This window comes from Tachysurus vachellii, chromosome 13 (genome assembly GCF_030014155.1).
Source record: "Tachysurus vachellii isolate PV-2020 chromosome 13, HZAU_Pvac_v1, whole genome shotgun sequence".
Lineage (NCBI taxonomy): Eukaryota > Metazoa > Chordata > Actinopteri > Siluriformes > Bagridae > Tachysurus > Tachysurus vachellii.
Genome location: NC_083472.1, coordinates 2352501 through 2378243, shown reverse-complemented (window position 1 = coordinate 2378243; position 25743 = coordinate 2352501). Strand labels below are relative to the sequence as shown.

The 25743-nt window shown below is 42.7% G+C and overlaps 2 protein-coding genes across 2 annotated transcripts in view; one reads left to right on the top strand and one right to left on the bottom strand.

The window, feature by feature from the left end:
• Nucleotides 1-22162, bottom strand: part of cep290 (centrosomal protein 290) — a 37319-nt gene extending 15157 nt beyond the window's left edge. The window contains exons 1-32 of the mRNA XM_060884984.1: nt 21962-22162; nt 21482-21632; nt 20985-21062; nt 20824-20893; nt 20692-20738; nt 19740-19883; nt 19077-19130; nt 17326-17472; nt 16530-16712; nt 15935-16024; nt 14835-14957; nt 13458-13581; nt 9949-10121; nt 9492-9654; nt 9270-9370; nt 8612-8678; nt 8076-8191; nt 7898-7982; nt 7687-7820; nt 6217-6381; nt 5803-5952; nt 5591-5706; nt 5405-5507; nt 4487-4717; nt 4077-4250; nt 3874-3985; nt 2570-2775; nt 2337-2488; nt 2135-2246; nt 1603-2058; nt 1085-1249; nt 630-737 (exon numbers count right to left, since the gene is read on the bottom strand). Of these exons, the coding sequence (XP_060740967.1) occupies nt 630-737; nt 1085-1249; nt 1603-2058; nt 2135-2246; nt 2337-2488; nt 2570-2775; nt 3874-3985; nt 4077-4250; nt 4487-4717; nt 5405-5507; nt 5591-5706; nt 5803-5952; nt 6217-6381; nt 7687-7820; nt 7898-7982; nt 8076-8191; nt 8612-8678; nt 9270-9370; nt 9492-9654; nt 9949-10121; nt 13458-13581; nt 14835-14957; nt 15935-16024; nt 16530-16712; nt 17326-17472; nt 19077-19130; nt 19740-19883; nt 20692-20738; nt 20824-20893; nt 20985-21062; nt 21482-21574 (4242 nt within the window). The 5' untranslated portion in view covers nt 21575-21632; nt 21962-22162. The remainder of the gene's footprint in view (nt 1-629; nt 738-1084; nt 1250-1602; nt 2059-2134; nt 2247-2336; nt 2489-2569; nt 2776-3873; nt 3986-4076; nt 4251-4486; nt 4718-5404; nt 5508-5590; nt 5707-5802; nt 5953-6216; nt 6382-7686; nt 7821-7897; nt 7983-8075; nt 8192-8611; nt 8679-9269; nt 9371-9491; nt 9655-9948; nt 10122-13457; nt 13582-14834; nt 14958-15934; nt 16025-16529; nt 16713-17325; nt 17473-19076; nt 19131-19739; nt 19884-20691; nt 20739-20823; nt 20894-20984; nt 21063-21481; nt 21633-21961) is intronic.
• A 264-nt stretch (nt 22163-22426) lies between these two features.
• tmtc3 (transmembrane O-mannosyltransferase targeting cadherins 3) overlaps nt 22427-25743 on the top strand; it is a 37328-nt gene continuing 34011 nt past the window's right edge. Inside the window, exon 1 of the mRNA XM_060885013.1 lies at nt 22427-22583. The gene's annotated coding sequence lies outside the window, so the exon portion shown is untranslated. The remainder of the gene's footprint in view (nt 22584-25743) is intronic.

Genomic DNA, 25743 nt, shown 5'->3' with positions numbered 1-25743 from the left:
ACATAAGTCTGAAGTCACTTAACATTTAAGGTGCAAACCGAAAGAAAATGTAAGAAATGCTTAATAAAGTGTAATAAAATAGTGCAAAGTGTTAAATATAAACATAGAGAAACCTGAGAAATTAGTGCAAGTTTAGTGCTAGGAAGTTCACTAGCTGTTCACGAAGAATAAAAAATACCGAACGTTTTATCGAACACATTTTTTTATTAATATCGATCACGTGTCTATCACGATACATATCGTTATCATTTTATCGCCCAGCCCTAAACCCAGGTCTAATTTTTTTGGGTGTTATTTATGATTCGCCGTTTAACACTGTGTATAATTGTCCTGCAGGTGTGTTTACAAACAGCTAATCAGAGCAAGTTTGGATGTTCTCGTAGAACAGAGTGTCTAATCTAGGAAATCCAACCTATTAGAACTACACAGTGTTTTTTATTCACTGGTCAGTTCAGAAATCTCCGTATTTACTGGAGCATTAAGACGTAATCAGACAAAGATTGAAAGGGAATCTGCTTTAAAGCTGCAGTCAGTGATTTTAGCAGACGTTTAACGTTAGTTCGGTAAAATGTTCAGAATAACGTCAGAATTATTGGCACGCCTGTATGTAAGTGGAGTAGCGACAGGACCTTCTGAGCAGATACGATGATTTGGTTCTGCTGTTTCTGGTAGGTTTCTAGCTGCCGCTCCAACTGAACCTCTCTCTGATCCCAGGAGAGCTGCTGCTCCTCTAACAGCTACAAACGCACACACACACACCACATACACACACACACACACACACACACACACACACACACACACACAGACCACAAACCACACACACACACCACAAACCACACACCACACACACCACAAACCACACACACACACACCACACACACACCACAAACCACACACACACACCACACACACACCACAAACCACCCACACCCACACACCACACACACCACACACACACACACACACACCACACCACACACACCACACAGACACACAACACAGACACACCACACACGTTTTAAAAGCCAGCTTTTGTGAAAAAAACAAAACATTTGTCTGATCACCAAACTGCATCTTTTACGTTATTCTGCTGCACCAGTTCCTCCTCCAGGCTGCTGATGGAGCGCTCCTGCTCGGCCACCATGTTCTTCAGGTACCTGATCTCCTCCCGCTGAGCCACCAGCTCTCTGTTCTTCCTCAGCTCCTGCAGACGAGCTTCTTCCAGCTTCTTGTGCCACTCGATGACCTATAGGGGTCAGCAAGCAGAAGAGTCTGAGTGAACCCATCTCCTCAGCCTAGAGTACAGTCAAAACACCAGGAGCTATAGAGATTTAACACGATTTTACCGAACATCAGCACAAGTGCAATGAAAAAAGCATAACTGTGTGTTTTTTTTAATATTTAAGGGATTTAAAGTTATTATCTGGGAAAAGCCTTCACACGCTTCACACGTTTATTACGCTTCACACGTAATAAACGTAACGTTTATTACGTTACACTGGGCAGCTATATACACTCCTAAAATAACTAATCTAAGTTACAAACATGAATCTGTGAAAGATGTTGACTCCGTGTGTGCGTAGTGATCTCATCTCATACCTTCTGAGCCCCTTTAACATCCTTCAGCGTGGCTGTGAGCTCCTCCAGACCCTTCAGACGGAGCTCCAGCTCCTGTGCTTTGCCCTCGGCCGTGCTGCGCTCCTCCTGCGCCCGGCGTGCCTCCTCCCGTGCCTTCGCCCTGTCCTCCTGCAGCTGCAGCATGGTGCTGGAGAACTTCTCCTGCTGGCTGATGGGCAATGCTCCGGAGAAGCGTCTGCGCAGGGCGTGCAGGGCCTGGCGAAGGTGTCGAGCGCGTTGCCGCCCCTCCTGCCTCGCCTGCCACAGTGCCTGATGCTGAGCGTCCAGCTGCTGCTCCGCTCGCAACCTCTGAGCTTCCAGGTGGCGAAGGCGGGTGGTGTAGGACTCCAGCCTGCTGACGGCCGTCGTCTCGCTCAGCTGCAGAGCCACGATGTGCTGATGGAGCTTGGCGATGAGGGCCTTCTCGTCACTCTGGGCCTGGTGGAAAGAAACCTTTATGGCATCGTTTCAAACATATTCCTGCACAAACTGTTTTTCTGAACCAGCACCTCACCTGATAATCCAGCACCTGCTTCCTGAGACACTCCACCTCCTTTTCCCGGGACTGCTGCCTGGCTTCCAGAGCAAATACCTGCGTTTTCGCTACGTCTGAAATCTCCCGCAATCTAAACATACAAGATCAGCATCCAAGGTAGAATTACTAATTGACGAGTAAAGAAACACATACTTGAGATCATTAATGGAAACTAACTTACTTTGACACCTCTATCCGGAGCTCGGCTCCGCTTTTCTCCAGCTCGGTGATGCGGCGCCGGTCGGCGTCGCTCACGTCTTTACTTACGCTGTCAGCCAGCTCATCTCGTAGCTCGCGCTCGATCCGCTGTGCCTCCAGGTTCTGCTTTGCCATCTGAACACACACACACACACACTTTTTACCTCTATAATAACGCTTTAGCAATACTTTTATTTTTCGATGAAACAGACAAACCTCAGCGAACTTGGCCTCCAGCTCAAAGTTGCGCTCCTCCACCTGTTTGAGCGAGTTCCTCGTGTGCTCGTACATCTTCTGAGCATGCTCGGCTCTCTGCCTCTCGTTCAGCTCCTTCATCTCCAGCGTGGTGATGCGCTTGGACACGGACACAATCTCGCTGTTTGCCAGAGCTTTCGCAGCTTTTTCCATACCACGCTGTCCTCCTGGGAAGAAAAAGAAGAAAAAAGATTTTATATATATAAATACAGTAATACCTCGAGATACGAGTTTAATTCGTTCCGTGACTTTGCTCTTATCTCAAAACAATTTTCCCGTTTAAATGAATTGAAATCCCATTAATCCGTTCCAGCTCGCAAAATTCCACTCCAGTTGTTTTGTTTATGTGTTTTGAATATGACAAATGTACAGTACTGTATTTATAAATGACAAATATTGTATAAAAACATACAGTAATGAAAGAGAATGTTAAAAAAATAAACCGGTTTTACTTTACGGAAGATGCGCACGGAGGTTGAGGGAGGAGTAAACAGGCGGAGGAGTAAACAGGAGGAGGAGTAAACAGGCGGAGGAGTAAACAGGAGGAGGAGTTAGGAGGAATTACACTTTCACTTTCGTTCACTTACTCGCTACTTTACACTCTTAATGCTACTTTACACTTAAATGGAACTTAACTAAACTTCACTAAAATGAACAAACAACTGAAATTCTCTTAACTTAACTGAACTTAATTGCTACAATTTCTGTTTTCTTTACATTCATTTTGCTTCATTTTCTTCACCGCTTTTCTCTTCACTTGTTTTTGCCTTTTTTTGTCACTCTTTCCTCACTAACATCTGCCGGTCGTTTTAATAAAAACCTGTCCGGTCGGCATATCAGATGCGGTGTAGTCGCAAAAGTTAAATTTTTTAACGGATCCAACGCTTAAAACGGCTTTTGCGACTCTCCACAGGAAATGAATGACTTCCTGTTTATCGGCCGTCGTTTGTCGTGTCCAGTGTAAAGGCGGCTTTAACCGAGTGAGACGCGGGAAGCTGAGGCGGGGAAACAGAGCACACGTGGTTGTTGGGGATCTTTGTTTCAGCGGCGGCGGCTCAGATGCTCGTATCTCACGCGTGGTTGTTGGGGATCTTTGTTTCAGCGGCGGCGGCTCAGATGCTCGTATCTCAAAAATATGCTCGTATCTCAAGGCAAAAGTTTGGTCGAATCACAGCTCGTATCTCAAAAAATTTGTATGTCAAAGCACTCGTATCGCGAGGCATCAATGTATATATATATATATATATCATATGCATGAGTTTTACCAGCAGTGTTGATGTTCTCCCAGGCTTGCTCTAGTGTGTGCAGCTTCTCCTTTGTTATCTCGAGCTCCTTGTTGATCTCGCTGATGTGCTCACGAAGGGACATGTTCTCACCCTGAAAGCAGAAAGCAGACGACGGAACGCTCTCGTTACCGCTAACCAGATTCAGAACGAAAAGCGGAAGAAAAACGGAACGTCTTACAGACCTCCAAATGTTCCAGCGTGGTGGTTCTCTGGACGAGGTGGTTGTCTTTCTGGAGCAGGTCTCTGTATTTCGTCGTGAGCTCGTTGTACTGCTTGTTCGCTTTTTCCAGCTCTGACGATGGGACGCTGTCGTCTAGCGCTTTCTGGAGAGCCGCCATTTTATACGCGGCCATTTCCTGCAAAAACAAAAACAGAGAACGCTAATAATCGATAAAGGCTATGAATGAATTAATATTACTTGATTAATATTAGCTCATAAGAATATTCATTGATGTATTGTTTCACTCATGTTTATATACACTTTATATTTCTACAGCCTTGATGTGTTTAAACTGGCTTTTGCTTTAGATTTAATGTTTAACATGTTTTAATATATATAAATAAAGATGGGAATCGTCAGGCAAAGTTGCACCTTGAACCTCTGCAGGTAGCCGATTCTCTCTGTGACGGCGGTTTCCATCTGAACGGAGTCGTCCTTCAGCTTGTTGTTCTCCTTCCTCAGGTGCTGCTCCTGCTCCATCAGGGTGGTGTAGCGGCGGGTCAACGACCTCTCGTTCACGCGCAGTAAAGTCGTTTTACGGGCCGCCTCGGAAACCTGCCTTCTGATCTCGACCGGATCTCGCTCCAGAGTCTCGAGCCAGAGCTGAGAATCCAGACGTCGAAAAGAAAGAATAATACTTTGAATCTAATATTATTACTAATTATTACTATATTAATATTACTAAAGTCGAGGTGCACGTTGTTTGAGAAATGCTTCAGAAAACCGAGTCGGGCCGACAAACAAAACAAACGTGTAGCCAATGAGCAGAAAGGGGCGTGTCTTGTCAGTATGTGGCGGAGAGAGTGTTCAGTGCGCAAGTGTGACATTAGCAGAAAGCGGTTGAAACATTGACATGGAGGATAAAAACAAAGAAAAAAAGCGAAGAAAGACTTACGATAAGGTAAGAAGTAGGACGTGTTAATATAGGATCAGCTTTCCAGCGCTGGAGAGAACTGAACGTCTTCCGCGTGAAACGGAGCTAAACCTTTCACGCTACAACACACAGTACTACAAAAAACACATGTGTATTACCATAGTATTACTCATTGTGTTCATTTATTGATAAAAATATCCCCTCGGCCAGCTGCCCAACAGGTTCCTCCATAATAGTTACCTGGGTTACGTATGTTTTTTATGGGGCGGAGCTATCAAAACAGGGGTGACACCCATTTGGGGTAGGGGCGTGTTTGTTTTGGTGATTTCAAATGTCAACATTGGCTTTCAAACATCGTGCACCGCACCTTTAATCCTTTCCTTGTTTACTTGTAACTAAGTCTGAGTCAGTCTTACATTATACTCTTGGATCTTCACTGCATCCAGCGCCTTCTGCTCATCCATTTTGGATTTCAACTCTGCAAAGCAGTCTTTCTCCTTTTTCCAGACCTCCTTCTCACTGAAACCGCAACAGACCAAATTACGCTCTAGAACCTTCTACAAAATGCCTGTGTTGTTATTCACCACATGAGCAGGACAAACCTTTGGTACTCTTTATACAGCAGTCCCTGTTGATGTCGTATGACGGCGAATTTCCTCTTGTACTCCTCTAACGCCAGACCGAGCTGCTTGTTCGACTCTTCTTTGTTTCTTAACTCCTGAAAAATACGGAGTAATTAAAGATTGAGACGTGTTGCGGTTTTGGTCTAATAGATCTGTGGCCTATATGATCACGAGTCTTGTGTGCGTTTGACCTGTAACAGCTGGATCAGGTACTCGTTAAGGGAATTGATGACTTGCGTGGTGGTTGGTGTCATTTCTTCAGGGAGAGGGAGCGGTTTAGGAGCTACAGCCGTACCGGCTGACTGCCTCACGGCCTCGACCTCGCTAGCAAAATGTGCAACCTGACACAAAGCGATCAGATAAAAGAAACAACATGTAAAAGTAGCTTGCATAAGTATTCACCCCTTTAAAACGGTGTTACGAACTGAGAAACGGATTTATCGCTGTAAAGTTGCTCTGGTATAAGGGGAATAAATCACTTTCCCGATGTATGATTATTTTCCTGTAACAGCTTGACCCAAAGTGTTTTATTCCTCATGGTCTACATTTTTGCAGCGTAAACTTGGTAAACGTGTTTAAGAGTGTAATGTGAGTGCAAGACAAACCTTTTCATTAGCTTTAATGAGCTGAGTCTGTGTGCTGGCTGCCTCTTCTCTGGCTGCCTTCATCTCCTGCCTCAGTTCCTCGTTCCTGCCAGTTAGCTGATCTAGCTGTGCTCTCAGGTGTGCAATGATATCAACCTTTCCCTCAGAGTGCTTCATCTCCAGGGCCTGGGCATAATAACACAAACGCTGCTTCAAAATGAAGTTAACGGAGCTTGTAGATGTGGTTTAGGGAACCTGAAACAAAACTTCATGTTGGAGTTCAACACAGGAGCGTTCAGAGGAACCGCCTTCTTGGACATTCGATTCATTTTTACCTTATTGATTCATTGAGTTATTTTCCTCAGTGAGTCAGTTTTTCTGAATCGCTTCAATACCTTAGTGATTCATTCATTCATTCATTCATTCATTCATCTTCTACCGCTTATCCGAACTACCTCGGGTCACGGGGAGCCTGTGCCTATCTCAGGCGTCATCGGGCATCAAGGCAGGATACACCCTGGATGGAGTGCCAACCCATCGCAGGGCACACACACACACTCTCATTCACTCACACAATCACACACTACGGACAATTTTCCAGAGATGCCAATCAACCTACCATGCATGTCTTTGGACCGGGGGAGGAAACCGGAATACCCGGAGGAAACCCTCGAGGCACGGGGAGAACATGCAAACTCCACACACACAAGGTGGAGGCGGGAATCGAACCCCGACCCTGGAGGTGTGAGGCGAACGTGCTAACCACTAAGCCACCGTGCCCCCCTTTAGTGATTCATGTTTTTTTTTTTTTTGTTATTAAATCATTTTTTGCTTATTCAGTGAATTTTTCTACTTTACTGGATCGCTTTTCTCCTAACCTTCTCCCTTTTCCTTACTGAATCACTTTATCATCTTACTGAATCATATTTTCCCTTTCCTAATCACTGTTCCTGGATGAATCACCTTTTCCCTGACTGAATCGTGTTGACCTTATAGAATCGACTTTTCCTCACGTACAACACGTCACTTCTTTTGCTTAACAAATCGCCTGACTTTTTCTTACCCCTTACTGAATCGCTTTTTTCATACTGAATCATTTTTCGCCTTATCAAATCACTTAATTTCTTTACTGAATCACTTGTCTACCTTAATGAATCACTTTTAACTTAAATGAATCAATTTATCACTTTATTTACTTACTGCATCACTTTTTGCCATTACCAAATCTCTTTCCTCACGGACTCGTCAGAACTAAACGTTACTTTACTGAATCAATTTATTGATTGCTTTATATTGCCTTACCGAATCACATTCTCCTTAATGAATCGATTACTTTACTGACTTTATTTGACCTATTCCCTTTATCCTTAGAATCACTTCTTATACCTGACCTATTCACTTTTTTTGTGACCTTTTGTGCTCAGGGAATCATTTTTCCTCTTACAGAATCACTTTATTGCGTTCAGATATCTGAAAGCTCGGATCACTCACACTGACGAGTCTCTCCAGGCTGGGGATGCTGATGGCTGCCTGAGTAGGAGCTTTGCTCTGTGTCTCTTGAATGGCCTGCAAAATCTCCTTCATGCCCTGCTCCAGCTGCTTGTTCTCCTTCAGCATCTCGTTCACTGAGGAACAAAGCGAATATGTACGACTAATCGCCATCACTGTTTGCTCGCTACACGCTCGCTCGCTACGCACTCACGTTTAGCTTTAAACTGAATGGATTCTGCTCTCTTCAGCTCCAGCTCTTTCTCTCTGCTCGTCAGTTCCTTCCGCAGGACGTCGTTCTGGTGGAAAAAGATAGGAGTGAGTCAGAGGAGTCAAAATAAGACAACGGGTTATTAGTTTTTTTGTTTTTTTTTTACGTCATTCGGTCTTACTTTTCGTTTAACTTCGTCCTCGTCGGCTGTTCTGAGAGTCGATCTCTCCCTGATGGACCTGCTGGGTTCCTCTACGGTTTCATCGTCGAGCAGTGACCTACTGATCACGGTAATACCTACAGACAAACCGTCATTAGAAACAGATGTGCGCTGCTTTGAGAAAGTTCTAGACTTCAAACAGTGATCCGTGTAAAAAAAACATGCGATGGTAGACGTCTGTAAGGAGATTTTTAACTAACACTGATGGAAGGAGACTCCTGTGTCAGAGAGGTACTAACTCTTTACAGTTGCTATAACGTAAGCGATAACAGCAACACTTAACTTTGAAATGTTTATTTTTCTGTAGTAAGTCACTATTCATCTTTATTTTGTCACGAGTCCCTGCGATATCTACAGTAGCTTTGTGTAGTGCAGCTCTATACTGGTCCGAGTCCAAGCGGCAGTATAAACAGAATGGTGTAATTATCTTTGCTTTGGTGCTTTGTGACTAGTTTTCTGGCGTGACTTCTGTATGTGTACAGTTATTTTTTTTTAACCTTTGTCCTTCACCAGGTCACGGATCCGCTGCTTGAGCTCCAGCCTTTCCTCCTCGAGACGCTCGATCTGAGAGAAACATTAGACATTAGAGACAGCAGGTAAGCTCTCTACTAGGATGAAGACTCGCTCGTGCTTTTTTCTGAGACACGTGAAGCCGCGTTCGGACGAAACCATCTGACCTCTTTCGCATACGTGAGCTCGCAGAGATGCCGATGGTTGCTGTGACTGAGATTATGCCCCTCCCCTTTGATGGATTGATGGGGTGTAAACTTTTATTCTCTTCACTACACAGGAAACACTTTCTGCTCCAACAGCCAAGAGCTAGAGGTTTTATTCCCTGCTGGGTTTAAGAGTTAAACACTTATTTATTTAAGTGGAGTTTAGAAGAACTCGCTTAAGCTGTAACGGAGGTCTTGCGTCTGGCCCCGGAGTCGATTTTGTTGGCCATTTGTTGGCCATTCGAAAGAACAGATTGTGTAAACGGGGTACATATTTTCTTCTATTAACCAGAAAGAACTTCTTGGATGCTCGAATTCGTGGATTTACAACAAACATAAAACCCAAATTCTGCCTCCATTAGAACAGACTAGAGAGCAGAGGATTTCTTCCGTAGTTTACTGTGGTAAGAACATATGTGTACGAAGCTTGAACGTTCACCTCCTTTAGCAGAACCTGGTTCTCCGCTCTATACTGCCTTTGTTTCAACACCTTTGATCTCCTGAACTCGGTCAGATCCACTTCTTCTTTCTGATTTAAACCTAAAGGAAAATAAGCAGTGATATAAATCAGTGGGACTTTATGCTGAGAAGGCAAAAAGAAGAGAGTGTAACTCAAATCTCCAGCGAAGGATCATGTATATGTAAACAGCGTGTGACTGACCCAGGCGACCTCTCAGCTCCTCGTTCTCGTCCAGAAGGTCGTTGATCTTCAGCTCCAGTTGGTTTATTTCTTTGGTCATGGCTTCTAGCTCTCGATCTCGGATTCTGACCTGGTTTTTGCTTTCTTTGATCTCTGCTACGGCGGCTACCAGCCCGTCTGTGCCCTGAAACACAAGCGTGTGGAATTAATAGTAATTAATTAGTAATTAATACTAATAAACGTGTCTTCAGCTAGAATATTCTGCAGCTACTTCATTTTCTGTCTATAGCTATTTTACCTGAAATCTTTCATTAAATAAAATCGATAAATAAACTATTTTTTAAGCCGCTGTTACCACGGTAACTGTCAGGAGGTATTTCCGTGTTCATGTATCTACTACACTGAAAGACAAAAGACGGGGCTTATTTAATACAAAGCCGTCCTTAGGATTGAGGTGTTAAGATTTTGCTCCACTTACAGACTCGTAAAGCCGGATGCGACTCAGGGTTTCGCTCAGTTCCTGGTCTTTGTGGTGGGCGTCGGATTCTGCGAGATGGGCCACGCGTTCCGCCTGCTCCGCCCTCCGTTCTGCGGCCTGCAGTTTGGTGTTCAGCTCGTCCAGTTTCCTTTGCTGCGTGCTCGAGCCCGGACCTGTGGGGAGCCATCGACACGGTGACGTTAGTGTGTACACCAACATGACCGGTAACAAAACCAGAAGTATTTACACTGTAATAATCTAGAGAATATTATTCATTTAAAAAAAGACATAATGGGTACGACGTACAGCCGTAACGGGTACAACGTTCAGCCGTAACGGGTACGACGTACAGCCGTAACGGGTACGACGTACAGCCGTAACGGGTACGACGTTCAGCCGTAACGGGTACGACGTTCAGCCGTAACGGGAACGACATTCAGCAGTAACGGGTATGACGTACAGCCGTAACGGGAACGACGTTCAGCAGTAACGGGTACGACGTACAGCCGTAACGGGTACGACGTTCAGCCGTAACGGGTACGACGTACAGCCATAACGGGTACGACGTACAGCCGTAACGGGAACGACGTTCAGCAGTAACGGGTATGACGTACAGCCGTAACGGGTACGACGTACAGCCGTAACGAGTACGACGTACAGCCATAACGGGTACGACGTACAGCCGTAACGGGTATGACGTTCAGCCGTAACGGGTATGACGTACAGCCGTAACGGGTACGACGTACAGCCGTAACGAGTACGACGTTCAGCCGTAACGGGTACGACGTACAGCCGTAACGGGAACGACGTTCAGCCGTAACGAGTACGACGTGTTACGTGTTACGATCCCAAATGGTGTTTAGGGGTATGCTTGGGAAGGTAACAATATGAAATGATTATAAAGTTAGATTTCTGGTGTGTGTGTCAATCAACGACAAGGACAACAAATAGTGGGCAAAACCTGTCTCTATTATCATACAAGTGGTGGTGACAAAGTTGATAATATTTACGATATCTACAGAAACAAGATAACAAAAGACACAAAGGGGAAAAGAGACACGAGCGGTGCCACGAGCAAAACAAAAACCGCGCTAGCTTGAACATAACTCTCTAACCTGAACTACAAAGGAAAGTAATAATACAAATCTTCATCGTCGATGACGCCCTAACTAACGAGTCACATAGGCAAAGTGACTAACGAGTCACATAGGCAAAGTGACTAACGAGTCACATAGGCAAAGTGACTAACGAGTCACATACGCAAAGTGACTAACGAGTCACATAGGCAAAGTGACTAACGAGTCACATACGCAAAGTGACTAACGAGTCACATACGCAAAGTGACTAACGAGTCACATAGGCAAAGTGACTAACGAGTCACATAGGCAAAGTGACTAACGAGTCACATAGGCAAAGTGACTAACGAGTCACATAGGCAAAGTGACTAACGAGTCACATAGGCAAAGTGACTAACGAGTCACATAGGCAAAGTGACTAACGAGTCACATACGCAAAGTGACTAACGAGTCACATACGCAAAGTGACTAACGAGTCACATAGGCAAAGTGACTAACGAGTCACATAGGCAAAGTGACTAACGAGTCACATAGGCAAAGTGACTAACGAGTCACATACGCAAAGTGACTAACGAGTCACATAGGCAAAGTGACTAACGAGTCACATAGGCAAAGTGACTAACGAGTCACATAGGCAAAGTGACTAACGAGTCACATACGCAAAGTGACTAACGAGTCACATACGCAAAGTGACTAACGAGTCACATACGCAAAGTGACTAACGAGTCACATACGCAAAGTGACTAACGAGTCACATAGGCAAAGTGACTAACGAGTCACATAGGCAAAGTGACTAACGAGTCACATAGGCAAAGTGACTAACGAGTCACATAGGCAAAGTGACTAACGAGTCACATAGGCAAAGTGACTAACGAGTCACATAGGCAAAGTGACTAACGAGTCACATACGCAAAGTGACTAACGAGTCACATAGGCAAAGTGACTAACGAGTCACATAGGCAAAGTGACTAACGAGTCACATAGGCAAAGTGACTAACGAGTCACATAGGCAAAGTGACTAACGAGTCACATAGGCAAAGTGACTAACGAGTCACATAGGCAAAGTGACTAACGAGTCACATACGCAAAGTGACTAACGAGTCACATAGGCAAAGTGACTAACGAGTCACATAGGCAAAGTGACTAACGAGTCACATAGGCAAAGTGACTAACGAGTCACATACACAAAGTGACTAACGAGTCACATAGGCAAAGTGACTAACAAATTGGGATACATGAACAGTCTGACATACTATAACCGAATGAACAACAATACAGCTCTCTAACAAATTAGCACACGTCTTCTTCCTCCTTCTGTTTCTGTTTCTAATCCTGATTCTGATTCTGGTTGATTGGTGGATCGACGGGTGATGTCACACAGGATAATGAAGATTGACAGGAGGTGTCCAATAATAAGTACAATATACAGCTTTAATGGTGCTGCGAAGAAGACAAGAGTGACAATATTTTAATCTTGATCAAAAATGAGACGACTGTCACTCTGTCTGTCTCTCTCACTCACTCACGCCGTCACACTCTCACACTTTCTCACTCACTGTCTCTCTCATTCACTCTCTCTCACTCACTCACTGTCTCACTCACACTCACTGTCTCACTCACTCACTGTCTCACTCACTCTCTGTCTCACTCACTCACTCACACTCACTGTCTCACTCACACTCACTGTCTCACTCACTCACTGTCTCACTGACTCTCTGTCTCACTGACTCTCTGTCTCACTGACTCTCTGTCTCACTGACTCTCTGTCTCACTCACTCTTTGTCTCACTCACTCTTTGTCTCACTCACTCTTTGTCTCACTCACTCTTTGTCTCACTCACTCTCTGTCTCACTCAATCTCTGTCTCACTCACTCAGTCTTTCTCTTTCTCACTCTGTCTCACTCACTCACTAACACATTCACTCACTGTCTCCCTGTCTTACTCATGCTGTCTCTCTGTCTCACTCACTCACTCACTCATTCACTCACTGTCTCCCTGTCTCACTCACTCTGTCTCACTCACTAACACTGTCTCTCTGTCTTATTCTCTCATTTATTCACTTTGTCTCAATCATTCACTCACTCGCTCACTCCACTGCTCGTGGTTCAAATCTAAACTCAGTTTATTCTCTGTATAGAGTTTCATCCTGGTTCTCCAGTTTTCTCCCATCGTCCGAAAGCCTCCATTGTTTAAATCCACAGGCATCAAAATTTGATTCAATTTGATTCTCTGAATATTTTGAATAAAATGAATCGAATTCGGAAAAATTCAAACTGAAGACATGTTTTTTTTGTTTGTATATGAGAATCATAAACAAGGTTCTTAAAAAACAAACAAACAAACAAACAAACAAACAAACAAACACCACTACCGTTGTTCCCATTAACAGGAAGCGAATACAGACGATGAGGAAAAAAGCGTGTGATTTTACACCTTTATCTTTCCTTAGTGGCTTCTTGAGCTCCTCGATGAGCAGAGCGTTCCTCTCCATTTCCCCAGTGTACTGCTCCACTCGCTCAGACAGGAGCTTGATCTGCTGATCTCTCTCTTGCACCGCCTTCCAACGGCAAAACACACACACACACACACACACACACACACACACACACACTCAGTACAATTTAAACACAAAATTAAAAGAAACCCTAAATTATACAAAAAAAAGTACAGCATTTTACAGATTAATGATAAACAATGACAATGAAATAATCAATCAGTTTTATTACTTATTACTGAACCACAAACATCTTAATTAGTTACGAGGAATAAAAAGAAAATAATAATAATAGGAAAATAACCATCAACAGGATGGTGTGATGAAGCAGAGTTCAGAGTTCATCTTATGACCCTAAAGTTTATTCCTTTTAGGTCACGTGGTTCGATTTTGTTAATACATCATCGCTGACTTACAGTATAACTGATCTGCACGGAACCACAGTATAGAACAGGAAGTGGTGGATAATTAAAGATGAACGACTAAAGTGAAAAGTAAAGGAGAGCTCGAGGACGGCTAACAGAGGCGATGGGGTTAAAACAAAGTACTTACAGCGCACAGTTCATAAACGATCTGCGTCACGGTGGAATTAAAGCAGCGAAGAAAAGAACAAAAAGTGTGAAACAACAAAGGAGAAAGAAAACAAAAACGACAACAACAACAACAACAGAAGATGGACAGACTTCCTGAACTACACCAACACACAGTGAATAAAGGGACAGGTTTTATGTGTGTACGATACGAGGGGGAAAGTAGAGCTCTGTTGTTTACGTGTCTGTTTGTGTTCTAGGAATAATGTTCTATTATATTCACCGTCAAGAACGTTATGCGTTAAATGTTAGAACTGACGCTTTGCGGCACTCGTCAATCTTTTTAGACGTCCTTCTTTTGTTCGTCTTCGACGTCTCGAAGAGATGCTTCGATCCGTTCAGGACGAGTGACGTCTTTTAAAATATTAGCCTGCTTGGACTAACGCGTACTTAAAAAAAAAATCTTTTTGTTATAATCGTCTTTTTCTGGAGACGAGAGGGAAGGGGCGGGGCTTCCTGGTGGCTCGAATTATTGTGGCTTGTCTTGGCCTTTTCTGTGAAAACAGACCGCTCTTCATTCTGGAAAACGTATTTAATTTAACCTGCGATAAACGTCGCTGGATACCATGGCAACCTAATACGTAATACGTAAAACTTAAATCGTTTCTCAGGCTGCTGCGTGTGTTTATTGCGGCACTTCCTGTGTTTTAAATTCCGAACCATAATTTGTGTACGATCTTCTTTTCTAAGGCGGGTTTTGTGACCTAAAGGTGATCTGCTGAGGACCTGCTGCAATGCGATGATGTTGCTTTTGTCTGAATCCATCTGAGCTGCTCTTAGCTTCTCTCTCAGGTCCCGAATCATCTGCTGGTACTCCAGGATTTCAGCATCCTTCCCTGATAACACATTCTACACACACACACACACACACACACACACACACACAAATTTCACATTTGCAAAATTCACACAATCAATCTGTCAACAAGTATGTTTGTGTTCTCTAAGATTTGCTGGTACCCGCACACACACTTGCACACACACTCGCACACACACTCGCACACACACTCGCACACACACTCGCACACACACACACACTCGCACACACACACACTCGCACACACACACACTCGCACACACACACACTCGCACACACACACTCGCACACACACACTCGCACACACACACAAACACGCACTCGCACACACACGCACTCGCGCACGCGCACACACACGCGCACACGCACACACACACGCACTCGCACACACACTCGCACTCGCACACACACTCGCACACACACTCGCACTCGCACACACTCGCACACACACTCGCACACACACTCGCGCGCACACTCGCGCGCACACACTCGCACTCGCGCACACACACTCGCACTCGCGCACACACACTCGCACTCGCGCACACACTCGCGCACACACACACACACACACACTCACACACACACACACAAACGGCAACGTGTGCCAGACTCTGATCAATGTCAACAGGAGAAATTATACAGTATGTTGCAGGGTCATGTGACAAGATTAACGATGTGAGAACTGAACCAACCATCATATTAAACCACACACACACACACACACACACACACACACACACACAGTTCATAATGACTTAAGTGGTAAGTGGTGATAATGACACCTTTTCCCATCTCAAATGTTTTGACAGGTAAATAGTATAAACACCATCAGTGAAGCTCATGAAGCTCATCGCTGAAGCTGTTACTGATGTGATTATGGTTTCTAAACAGGGATTAGTGTGTACAGTGTTACAGATTTACTCAAGTACTGTGTCTGTGGAGCTACTGAACTAAAGTTAATACTGACTGACAATATAATTAGGCCTTACAATGACACACACACACTTACCCTCCACTCCTCCACTTTAGCATTGACTGCAGCCATTACTGGATCGTCTTCTTCAGAGCGAGCCTGAATCTGCTGCGTCAGCTCTCTCACCTATACACGTATATACACACACGCACATATATACACACAGACACGTGTGCATATACACCCGCACACACATGCATACAAACACACACAATCAGACGTGTTCAAATATATACACACACGCACATACATATGCATGCATGCAATTACACACACACATTCAGACATATGTGCATACACACACACACATTCAGACACATGTGCATACACACACACACACATTCAGACACATGTGCATACACACACACATTCATGCAAATACACACATTCAGACACATGTGCACACACATACGAACACACACGTATACAAATACACGCACACATATGCATACATATACACGCACACACACATGCACACACACATATACATGTGTACACAAACATTTCAGGCAAGGAAAAACAAACAAAGAGCAGAAATGATTTGCGCTCCTTTTCCTCTTGAAGTCCCGACATGTTTTAAACCCTAAAGACAATAAACTCTAACGTACAGAGTCAAGTTAAGATAAACAACCTGCAGTGCGGCCTGGTCTCGCTCTCGTCTCAGCTGGTCCATGAACCCGTCCGCTTGCTGCACCGCCACCTTCATCTTGTTGTACTCGTCAGTCATCTTCTCCATCTCTCTCACTGACTCCTCCAGGTTCTTCTGCAAGTTCTCCAGCTCGCTCTTCAGGTGCGAGTTCTCGTCCTCCGAGCGCTGCGGGGATCGGAGAGAGCCGTGAGCTACAGAGTTGTTACCTGAGATCTCTGCTGAGGTCTGGATTGTGACTCTGATGAAGGAAAGCCTGATAATAGCTGCTGGAAACTTTGTTTCCTTTACGTTCAACAGCACTAACTCTTACGATAAATCGGAAAAAAAAGAAAATTGTGAAAATTGTGATTATGGGCATTTACATGGGGTGTGTATGGGGTGTTAACAACTGTTTTATTTCTAACATTATAGAAAGAAAATCAATAATAACTAATCATACAGTGGTGGGAATTATTAGAGAAACCATACTATGTATTACTTTAGATATTTTATATAAACATAATGTTTGCTTTGCCCCTCCTACTTTCCCCTAATTTAGTCTTAGCCCAACCCCCACCACCTCAAACCCCGCCCCCAACACCAGTCAGTAACACGTGTGTCCGCTGAGAACGTGACTTATTCTGCTTGTGCTGCGTCACAGTGAGGAGTAACGTGCTCAGAGGACAACGCTATCTGCCCTAATCCTCGTACACGATCTCACAGATGCCCAGATGAGCGGCGACACGGTGTAAGCCCCTCCCACCCAGACAGTATGTCCCGTTCTGCTCTCTCGGCTGACCTGCCAGTTCTCCCAGTACTGGTCGGCCTGCTGGTTGGCTTTGTTGAGCTTCTTCTGAGCCTCGCTCCTCTCGTCACGGCTCTGGTGTGAGTCCTTCTGCTCCAGCTCCTTCCTGTAGAACTCCACATCCTGCTGGAGCTGCTCGTTCTGCAGGGAAGCAAAATAAAAGCAGGGTGTGTTTGTGAAGATAAATCAGAATCCTGTTGTTGGGTGTTGAATCCGTGTGTGTGTGTGTGTGTTAGTCTTGGTTCATCTCCAACTGGTCTCTTACCTTCTTCCTAAGCTGCTTTATCTTGAAGGTATGACCATATGACCAAAGAGTCGGTGAAGAAAAAAAAAAAAGAGAGAGAGCAAAAAGGCATGCGGGAAAATATAAGGAAAAAAGAAGAATGATCAAACAAAAAACAGAGATGGAATTAAAGGTGGAGATGAAGCAGCGAGGGAAGCAGCCAATGACCCAAGCACCCATCAGATCACATATCCTGTAAGATTCTACAAACACAACTAGATTTATAAAGTTTGTCGCCACAGACTTTGATGTTGGCTTTGACGATGCAAGTATTTGCAAAGGCCGGTGGTTTTTGGAGGCGAGTGGACATAAGGGGCAGTGTTACTTTTGGAGGCAAGTGGACGGAAAGCTAGGGTGCCAAAACATTTGAAGGTAAGTGGAGACGAGCATGTGACGTCATCTGAATACTCTTGAGGGAGTTCCCCACATTGGGCTGAGTGTTTTGATATGTCACTTGCCCATGTTGTGCAAAATTTTTATTTTCACGTGACATCACGTGATGTCATCAACTTACATGTGAGGAAGTTCCCCTCATTGTTCTGAGTGTTTTGATATGTCACATGTCCATGTTGTAAAAAGTTTTTTTGATTTTGCATATTTAGGGGGCGGGGCTGCGGGACAACCGAAAGGCCAGTCGGTACACCAATTTAAACCTTTGTTCAGAGTATCACCCTAAAGGAGTTTGGTGTAGATAGTTCGAAAGTTTGCCGAGTTATAAACCTCCAAAGTTTATAATGGGAGTCTATGGGAAAAAAGGCCAGTTTGAGACCCGGTACCGGAAGTACCGGTACTCGGATCGCTTAGAAAAGTAACAGCAACAAACTTCAGACCAGCGTCTACAACATATCCGAAGGAGTTACTCTTGATAAATTTTTGTCTAAGCTTAAATAGGAAAACAGAATGTTGGCTTCTACAAAGCGACACAATTACGGACTAGATGCGGCTTGACTTTTCTCCCCACTAGCTAGTATTTCCGCAGAGTAGATCCTGAACCGTGACGTGGTCCTTGCAGGAGCTGACGTACAAATCGTTTAGAATTATAAACGGGGAAAAAAACATGGGTTTTATGGATTTTCCGACATAATGCACCGGTTTAAACCTGTTATTAGTCGATAATAAAAAAAAACAACACCACACAATTCCTGCATATATAATGAAACAAATATTTATCTGTTAGTATAGAAATATTTCTGAGAAAGACTTTTCTAATGTCGGCACTCTGGTACCGCTGTGATCATACGCCGAGATTAACCGTGGCACCTTAACACCTGACTAAACATGATTCAGGAAACAAATCCAGGATTAGGATTAGGATCAGGATTCAGCTTGCTGTGTGAACAACATTATGTTCCCTTCCATAGTGCACCTCATGTTTAACTCAGTAACTCGGAGTAAACGTCTTTATAACACGCTACCATGCTTGTACAAAGGAATGTGTGTGTGTGTGTGTGTGTGCACGCACCTCTCTTTTGAGCCTTCTGTTCTCGTCTTCAGCCTCCTCTGCTCGTCTTGACAGCTAGTGCATTCAGTCAGACGAACACGTTAAACAACAACATTCTTCTGAATAAATTAAATAAACACATTCAATTAATGCTAAAGAGAGAGAGAGAGACTGATAGACAGACAGAAAGACAGACAGAAAGATATATGATAAGAACGGCAGGCAGGGAGATACATGGAGAGACAGACGGGTATACAGACAGACAGGTAGATAGACAGGCAGACAGAATGGCAGACATATACACAGAGAGACAGACAGACAGACAGACAGACAGATATATAAATAAGGCAGGCAGGCAGAGAGATCCATGGGGAGACAGACAGATATACAGACAGATAAACAGAAAGGCAGACATATACATAGAAATACAGACATACAGAAGCTACACATACAGACAGACAGACAGAAAAGTAGACAGTCAGAGAGACAGACAGTTACACAGTTCATGTATGTTAATACATACCATTTTATATATATATATATATATATATATGTGTATATATATATATATATACACATATATATATATATATAAATAAAATCTACTGTTAAGTGATTTAAAAGCAGATGTTTATCAGTTGAGGTGTGAGATAGAGCAGATTGGTCAGCTCAGCTCTGCCGTACCTCCTCGTTGCTTTTCCTCTCTTTATCCATGTCCTTCTCCAGCTGCACCAGCTCCTTATCCTTCTGCTCCAACTGACTCTCCATCTGGCGGATTTCATCCCGGAGGAATCGCGTGTCCCTGCCCCCTGCAGAGCGCTGGGCAACCTGCACGAGATCATTGTTACACCAGAACTCGGTTACAATGTGTCGGCCATCCTTCCTCACACACCTTTACACATATACTCCGCTTTCTGGGCTTTAACGGCAGGGCACAGCTCACAAGTATCCTAATCTGAGCTATCAGCCATGTGGTGAAGCCATGTTTACATCAGGGTAAAACATGTACAGCAATCAAATTTACAGAATTTTCAAGTTTAGGATAAATCAATTATTGATGAATATGTTTATTCATCAATACATCAATATAATTCAATGGAATAGAGTTCACAGTGAAAGGGAATTTCTTGTACTGCTGGAACATCTGGTGTGTTTGCTCACTAACAGCTTTATTTATGAGTGAAATTACATAGAAATTTGATGGGATAGACAGATTGATAGATGAATAAGTGAATGAACATGTGAAAGGATGTATGGATAGATGGATGGAAAGGTTGATGGAAAAGTAGACAGAGAGATAAATAGATTTACACAAAGATCAATGGATGGATAGATGTATAGATAGATGGATAGACTGATGGATAGATAGATAGCTAGATAGATAGACAGATAAATATATTGACATGTGGATGGATGGATGGATGCTCAGATAAATATATTGACATGTAGATGGATGGATGGATGGATGGATGGATGGATAGATAGATAGATAGATAGATAGATAGGTGAATACATATGTAGACAGATGAACAGACAGACACATAGATGGATGGTGTGATGGATAGTTATATAGACAGACAGACAGATAGATACATATATAGACAGACAGACAGACAGTTTGTGATGGTGTGTTTACCTCTAGGTCTGATTTCAGCTCAGAAATCTTCTCTTTCAGCTGTGATTCTGTAATGAAACAAGGCCAAGATCAGTTTAGAACTCAGCGACACAGACTAGAGTTAAATATCATCTCCCAGTGATGCTGCCGTACCCATTCTAGCTTGATCAGCGCCGGCCTTTTCCACAATCTCGTATGCGCAGGTCGCTTCCTCCACCTTCAGCTGTGAACAGACAGAGCTCTTAGACTGGCCTAGAAGCGGCTATGTGAAATAGCTGGCACTTCGTTGGACAAACACAGAGGGTGCGTCGTACCTTAAGTAAAGTCTGCGAGATTCTGAACAGCTGTATTGCTTTCTTCGGCTCTTTCTCCTTCAGGTCTTTGGGGTAAATCTGTAGAAGTAAATGCAGATGTAAACACTTGCACCTTACATTAATGTGCTGTGGGATCAGCCAGAAAAAAAACATACAACAAAATTGCACAGTTATGTAGTTTGTAACAAAACAGCTACAGTGCAGCTACATATGCATAAGTGGGGTCGCCTCTGCCAGGACGTTAGTTATGACTTGGCGGTCCAAATTTCCACCAGTGCTGTCATTCTCTCCAGACGACCCTTCTCATCCTTTCTACCAGTGAAACCAGTGTATTACTTTAAAGCAAGCGATTACGGATGAATACGGTCGCTTTTCTTCTTCTTGCCAATTGCTGGCATTTGTACAATTATTTTACCAGACTGAGAAATTTCCAGTATATCATAGTTTTATCTTTTATGTAAACATTGTCCATAAATTCAATGACATGGTCTCAGTACATTCAAAAGCATATCACAGATCTTCTCCTCCTCGTCTCCCAAACTGTCAGGGTCCACCCTCATCAGGAAGGTCCAGTCTGTAGCTGGAGGCATCTTGCTCTTGTTTCTGCTGTCTGAAAACCGCACACTCGAAGCTCACAGGCAGAGAAACCTAACAGAAAAACGTGTTGCAGGAAAGTAAGTTACTTCTGCAGTAAAATCGAAATAAAAACTGATTCTGTTGCTCCGGTCTGCTCTAATAACGTGTATTGTAGTTAAATACATGATAGCATTTCTGCTCACAGAGTTTCAGAGACTTAACAGACAAAAGGTAAACAGTATTTAATGAAAACACAAGGCAGAAAATCAGCCTGTTAGCTACATCTCCTAGCTCACTAGAGCTAACTAACAGAAACAAGGACAGCACCAGTAGCTACATTTCTTATTAAAACATTGTTTCTAACAAAACTCCAATAACAAGCTAACGCACTAATATATTACCGAATGTTTATTTTACATAACAACACAATTTTAGCAGCTGTTAGCCGCCTAGCTGTTTCAAACGGTCACTCTTCTTCGGTTGCTAGGCAACCATTAAAAACAGTCGTATCCAGTCGTATTTTTACGACACTGTCGTAAGATTGTTGACAAACTCTCCGATACCGTCCGTTATTTTATTTTGTAAATGTCCTCATTACATTTATTTTTAATCGATAACGAACAAGTATACTACCTAAACATACTCTATACGATACTGTACGCCTTTATATAATTTGATGCAATTTGAAGAACTTTATAGTTGCAATTGCTTTCATTTTTTTTAATAAGGGACACATTGTCCTAATGTAATGTCTTTTTTTAAAGAAATAAAATAGAAGCAATCGAATAAATAAAATCGTATAAAATAATACATTATTTTCTTCCTCTTAATCAGTTTATACAGCCGCACGCGTCGGCGCATGCGCAAAGCGTGTACACTTGGAGGCGCTCGCGCTCTGTGACCCGGATGCTGATGTCACGGTTAGCGAGCTAGTTTTCGGGCTAAAGGTGTTCGTGTGCTAAAACAATTACGGGTTTATACACATAAACTACACACAGCATCGTTTCTCAAAATCATGGCAAGGTGAGTGCATGCTGTTAAATCCAACTTTATAAAAAGGTTCACGTTTAAAACAGAAATAAAGCCAAAATAAAACGTTCACCGATACAATAGCTGGTATAGCAGTGGGCCGTATCCCAAATAACGCCATACGCCCTTTGCACGTGCACTTTGTGTCAACGCTTCATGAGGTGGTTTGTACACTTAACGGAGTGCCCTAAGGAGCAATTTGGGACGCAGCCTGTTTGTTGCTATCTTGGGTGGTGATTGAGTTAAACGGCGATTTTACAGATTTGTAAATACTTTTTTTTTCAAAATAGTTTAATAATTATGCTGCTAATGAATAAAATTTTGTTTATTTTTTACATGTTTATGGATATATTCATCTTAAATTTCATATAAACCCTAAAAACTGCAACCCCGGTGTTTTTATTTTATTTATTATTAGTAATAATCTGTTTATACTATTCTTTATATGTACATTAGACACAATTAGATCTCATTTTTTAGATATATATAGAGGTGTGAATAGGGTGTCAAACCGATCAGTTTTGGTTGGTATATTTTTGTCCCTTTCTTTTTACACCCTGCTCAGTGTGACGTCACAGCTCAGTGTGACGTCACAGCTCCGTTTGACCTCCGCAGGGTTCCCACGCGTCCTGGAAAACCTGGAAATCCTGGAAAATTAATGACCATTGTTCCAGTCCTGGAAAACACATGGAAAATGAGAGAAAACATAAATTGTCCTGGAAAAAATCTTGTTGTCCTGGAAAATTATTTATCATTTAAAGAACAGTTTACAACTGGTCGAAATAATTAACATTAACAGAAAGTGCTCTGAGGGGGCACGGTGGCTTAGTTGTTAGCACGTTCGCATGTTCTCCCCGTGCCTCGGGGGTTTCCTCCGGGTACTCCGGTTTCCTCCCCTGGTCCAAAGACATGCATGGTAGGTTGAATGGCATCTCTGGAAAATTGTCCCTAGTGTGTGATTGTGTGAGTGAATGAGAGTGTGTGTGTGTGCCCTGCGATGGGTTGGCACTCCGTCCAGGGTGTATCCTGCCTTGATGCCCAATGACGCCTGAGATAGGCACAGGCTCCCCGTGGCCCGAGGTAGTTCGGATAAGCGGTAGAAGATGAATGAATGAATGAATGAGAAAGTGCTCTGTTCAGGGATGCTGAGTTTTGACAGGTTTTTTGTTATGCTGTTTAATCTTACTGTTCTAAACATGTTGTAAACATAAGGCGAAGGCCGGTAACTTATAATAGGTTTACTTATATAAACTTAAAAACACGTTTGCAAATGTGATATTGATTTTTGCAACAGTTCACTAAACAAGAAGTTAAGTGACTTCCTTTCTATCCTTCACTAACCACAGTAGTTCCAAACAAAGCCGGAGCAGAACGCTTTTAGCAACGTACAGTACAATACAGTGGCGTTTCTTTGAATATGCGTTTATTAACGAATCATTTGTGAAAGTGAGTCAATGACACATTTATAAATACCGAGAGAGAAAGCATTACTTCACCTTACTGTCAAAATCAAATGCCTATTGAAAAAGTGTCACAGAGAAAAGTGAGGAGTTAGCAGCACTAGAACAAAGTTTGGAAAACATGCAAGAGAATTTGAAACAACTAAATTAAAAAGTTCAAAAGGATACTGTTCATTAGAGCTTAATGCAGTGAATGTTTTGGACAGACAGTTAGTTGTTTATTCCGTTTGGGAATGTTTCTGCAGTTATTTTTCATAATGCCGTTTTTTTTTTTGTTTTTTTTTGAGAACGCAGTTGGGGAAGAGGGAAGGAAAAGTTTAACAAGAAGGGCCTTAGCAGTTGTTATAATGTGTTCATTATAATAAAGTGAAGAGTTTAACTTCAGAAGCTCTGTGTGTGTGTATCTGGTGTTTTTCTAATTTTATAGTTAAGTAATAGCCATAAAGTTGTTTTTAAGACTTCTGGAGAGAAGAACATATTACTTTAGGCCGTGAATCTGTGATCCTTGTCTTTTTTTCCTAAATTTGAAATGTCCTGGAAAAGTCCTGGAAAATGATCTCTGGAAAAGTGTGGGAACCCTGCTCCGTTATTTAGGTGCTTGTTTTGCCATGAGCTGTTTATTAAAGTTCTGTTTATATTGTCGTTTTCGAGGATCCGGAGTTTTTCTCCAGGACTTCTGGGAGTGTGACAGACACACACACACACACACACACACACACACGTCACACCGACCTGAAGTGTACATACTTATTTGTGTAGAACAGCACAATAATAACTGATCATGAACTCGTGATATTTTGATGAATAAACTCGCAAAATGATCGTTTTGATAATAAAGTTACAGTATTTTGAGGATCAAACCTCGTATTTTGAGAACAGAAGTAATGTTTTGATAATAAAGCAATAATCAGAGAAGAAACGTGCAATATTTTCAGTAACAACAATTTGAGAAAAAAAAAACAACGTAGTATTCTGAGGAAAGAATTTCCAACATTTTGAGAATAAAGCGAAAGAAATCTTGCTTGCGCCGAAAAACGTCTCAGCCGTAGCCTCGATGTTCGGGCCCTAATCTTCGATTCGTTTCGATTCAGGTTTATTTGTCTGGCGCATTTTAACAATAGACTTTGTCTCAAAGCAGGTTTAGAGAATGGGAGAAACATAGAGAAAGATATTAAAGTTTAAAATGAGATGACTATTTATCTCTAAGGAATAAACTTGCAATATTTTGAGGAATAAACTCGCAAAATGATCAATGTTTTGAGCATAAAATGACAGTATTTTGAGGATCAAACCTCATATTTTGAGAACATAAGTGATGTTTTGAGAATAAAGCAATAATCAGAGAAAAAAAACGTGTAATTTTCAGTAACAACAATTGGAGAGAAAAAAAACCCATAATATTCTGAGGAAAGAATTTGCAACATTTTGAGGATAAACCTGAGACACGATATTGTGAAGAAACCTTGGTGCATGAGCTCATCAAGTTTATGGGACGTAGCGCAGCGCGAGCTTGATGGTGAGCGTGCTGGAGGTTCGGAGATTGTTTTTCCGCTTTATCAGTAGAGACGACGACAAACACGTAGCAAATCCCAAATCCTGGTTTCACACATTTTCAGGTCTGAATACAAAATGTAGAAAAACGACAGACTATTAAAAATAATCAGCAGTGCGCTTCAGGTCAGACTGTGTAGCGT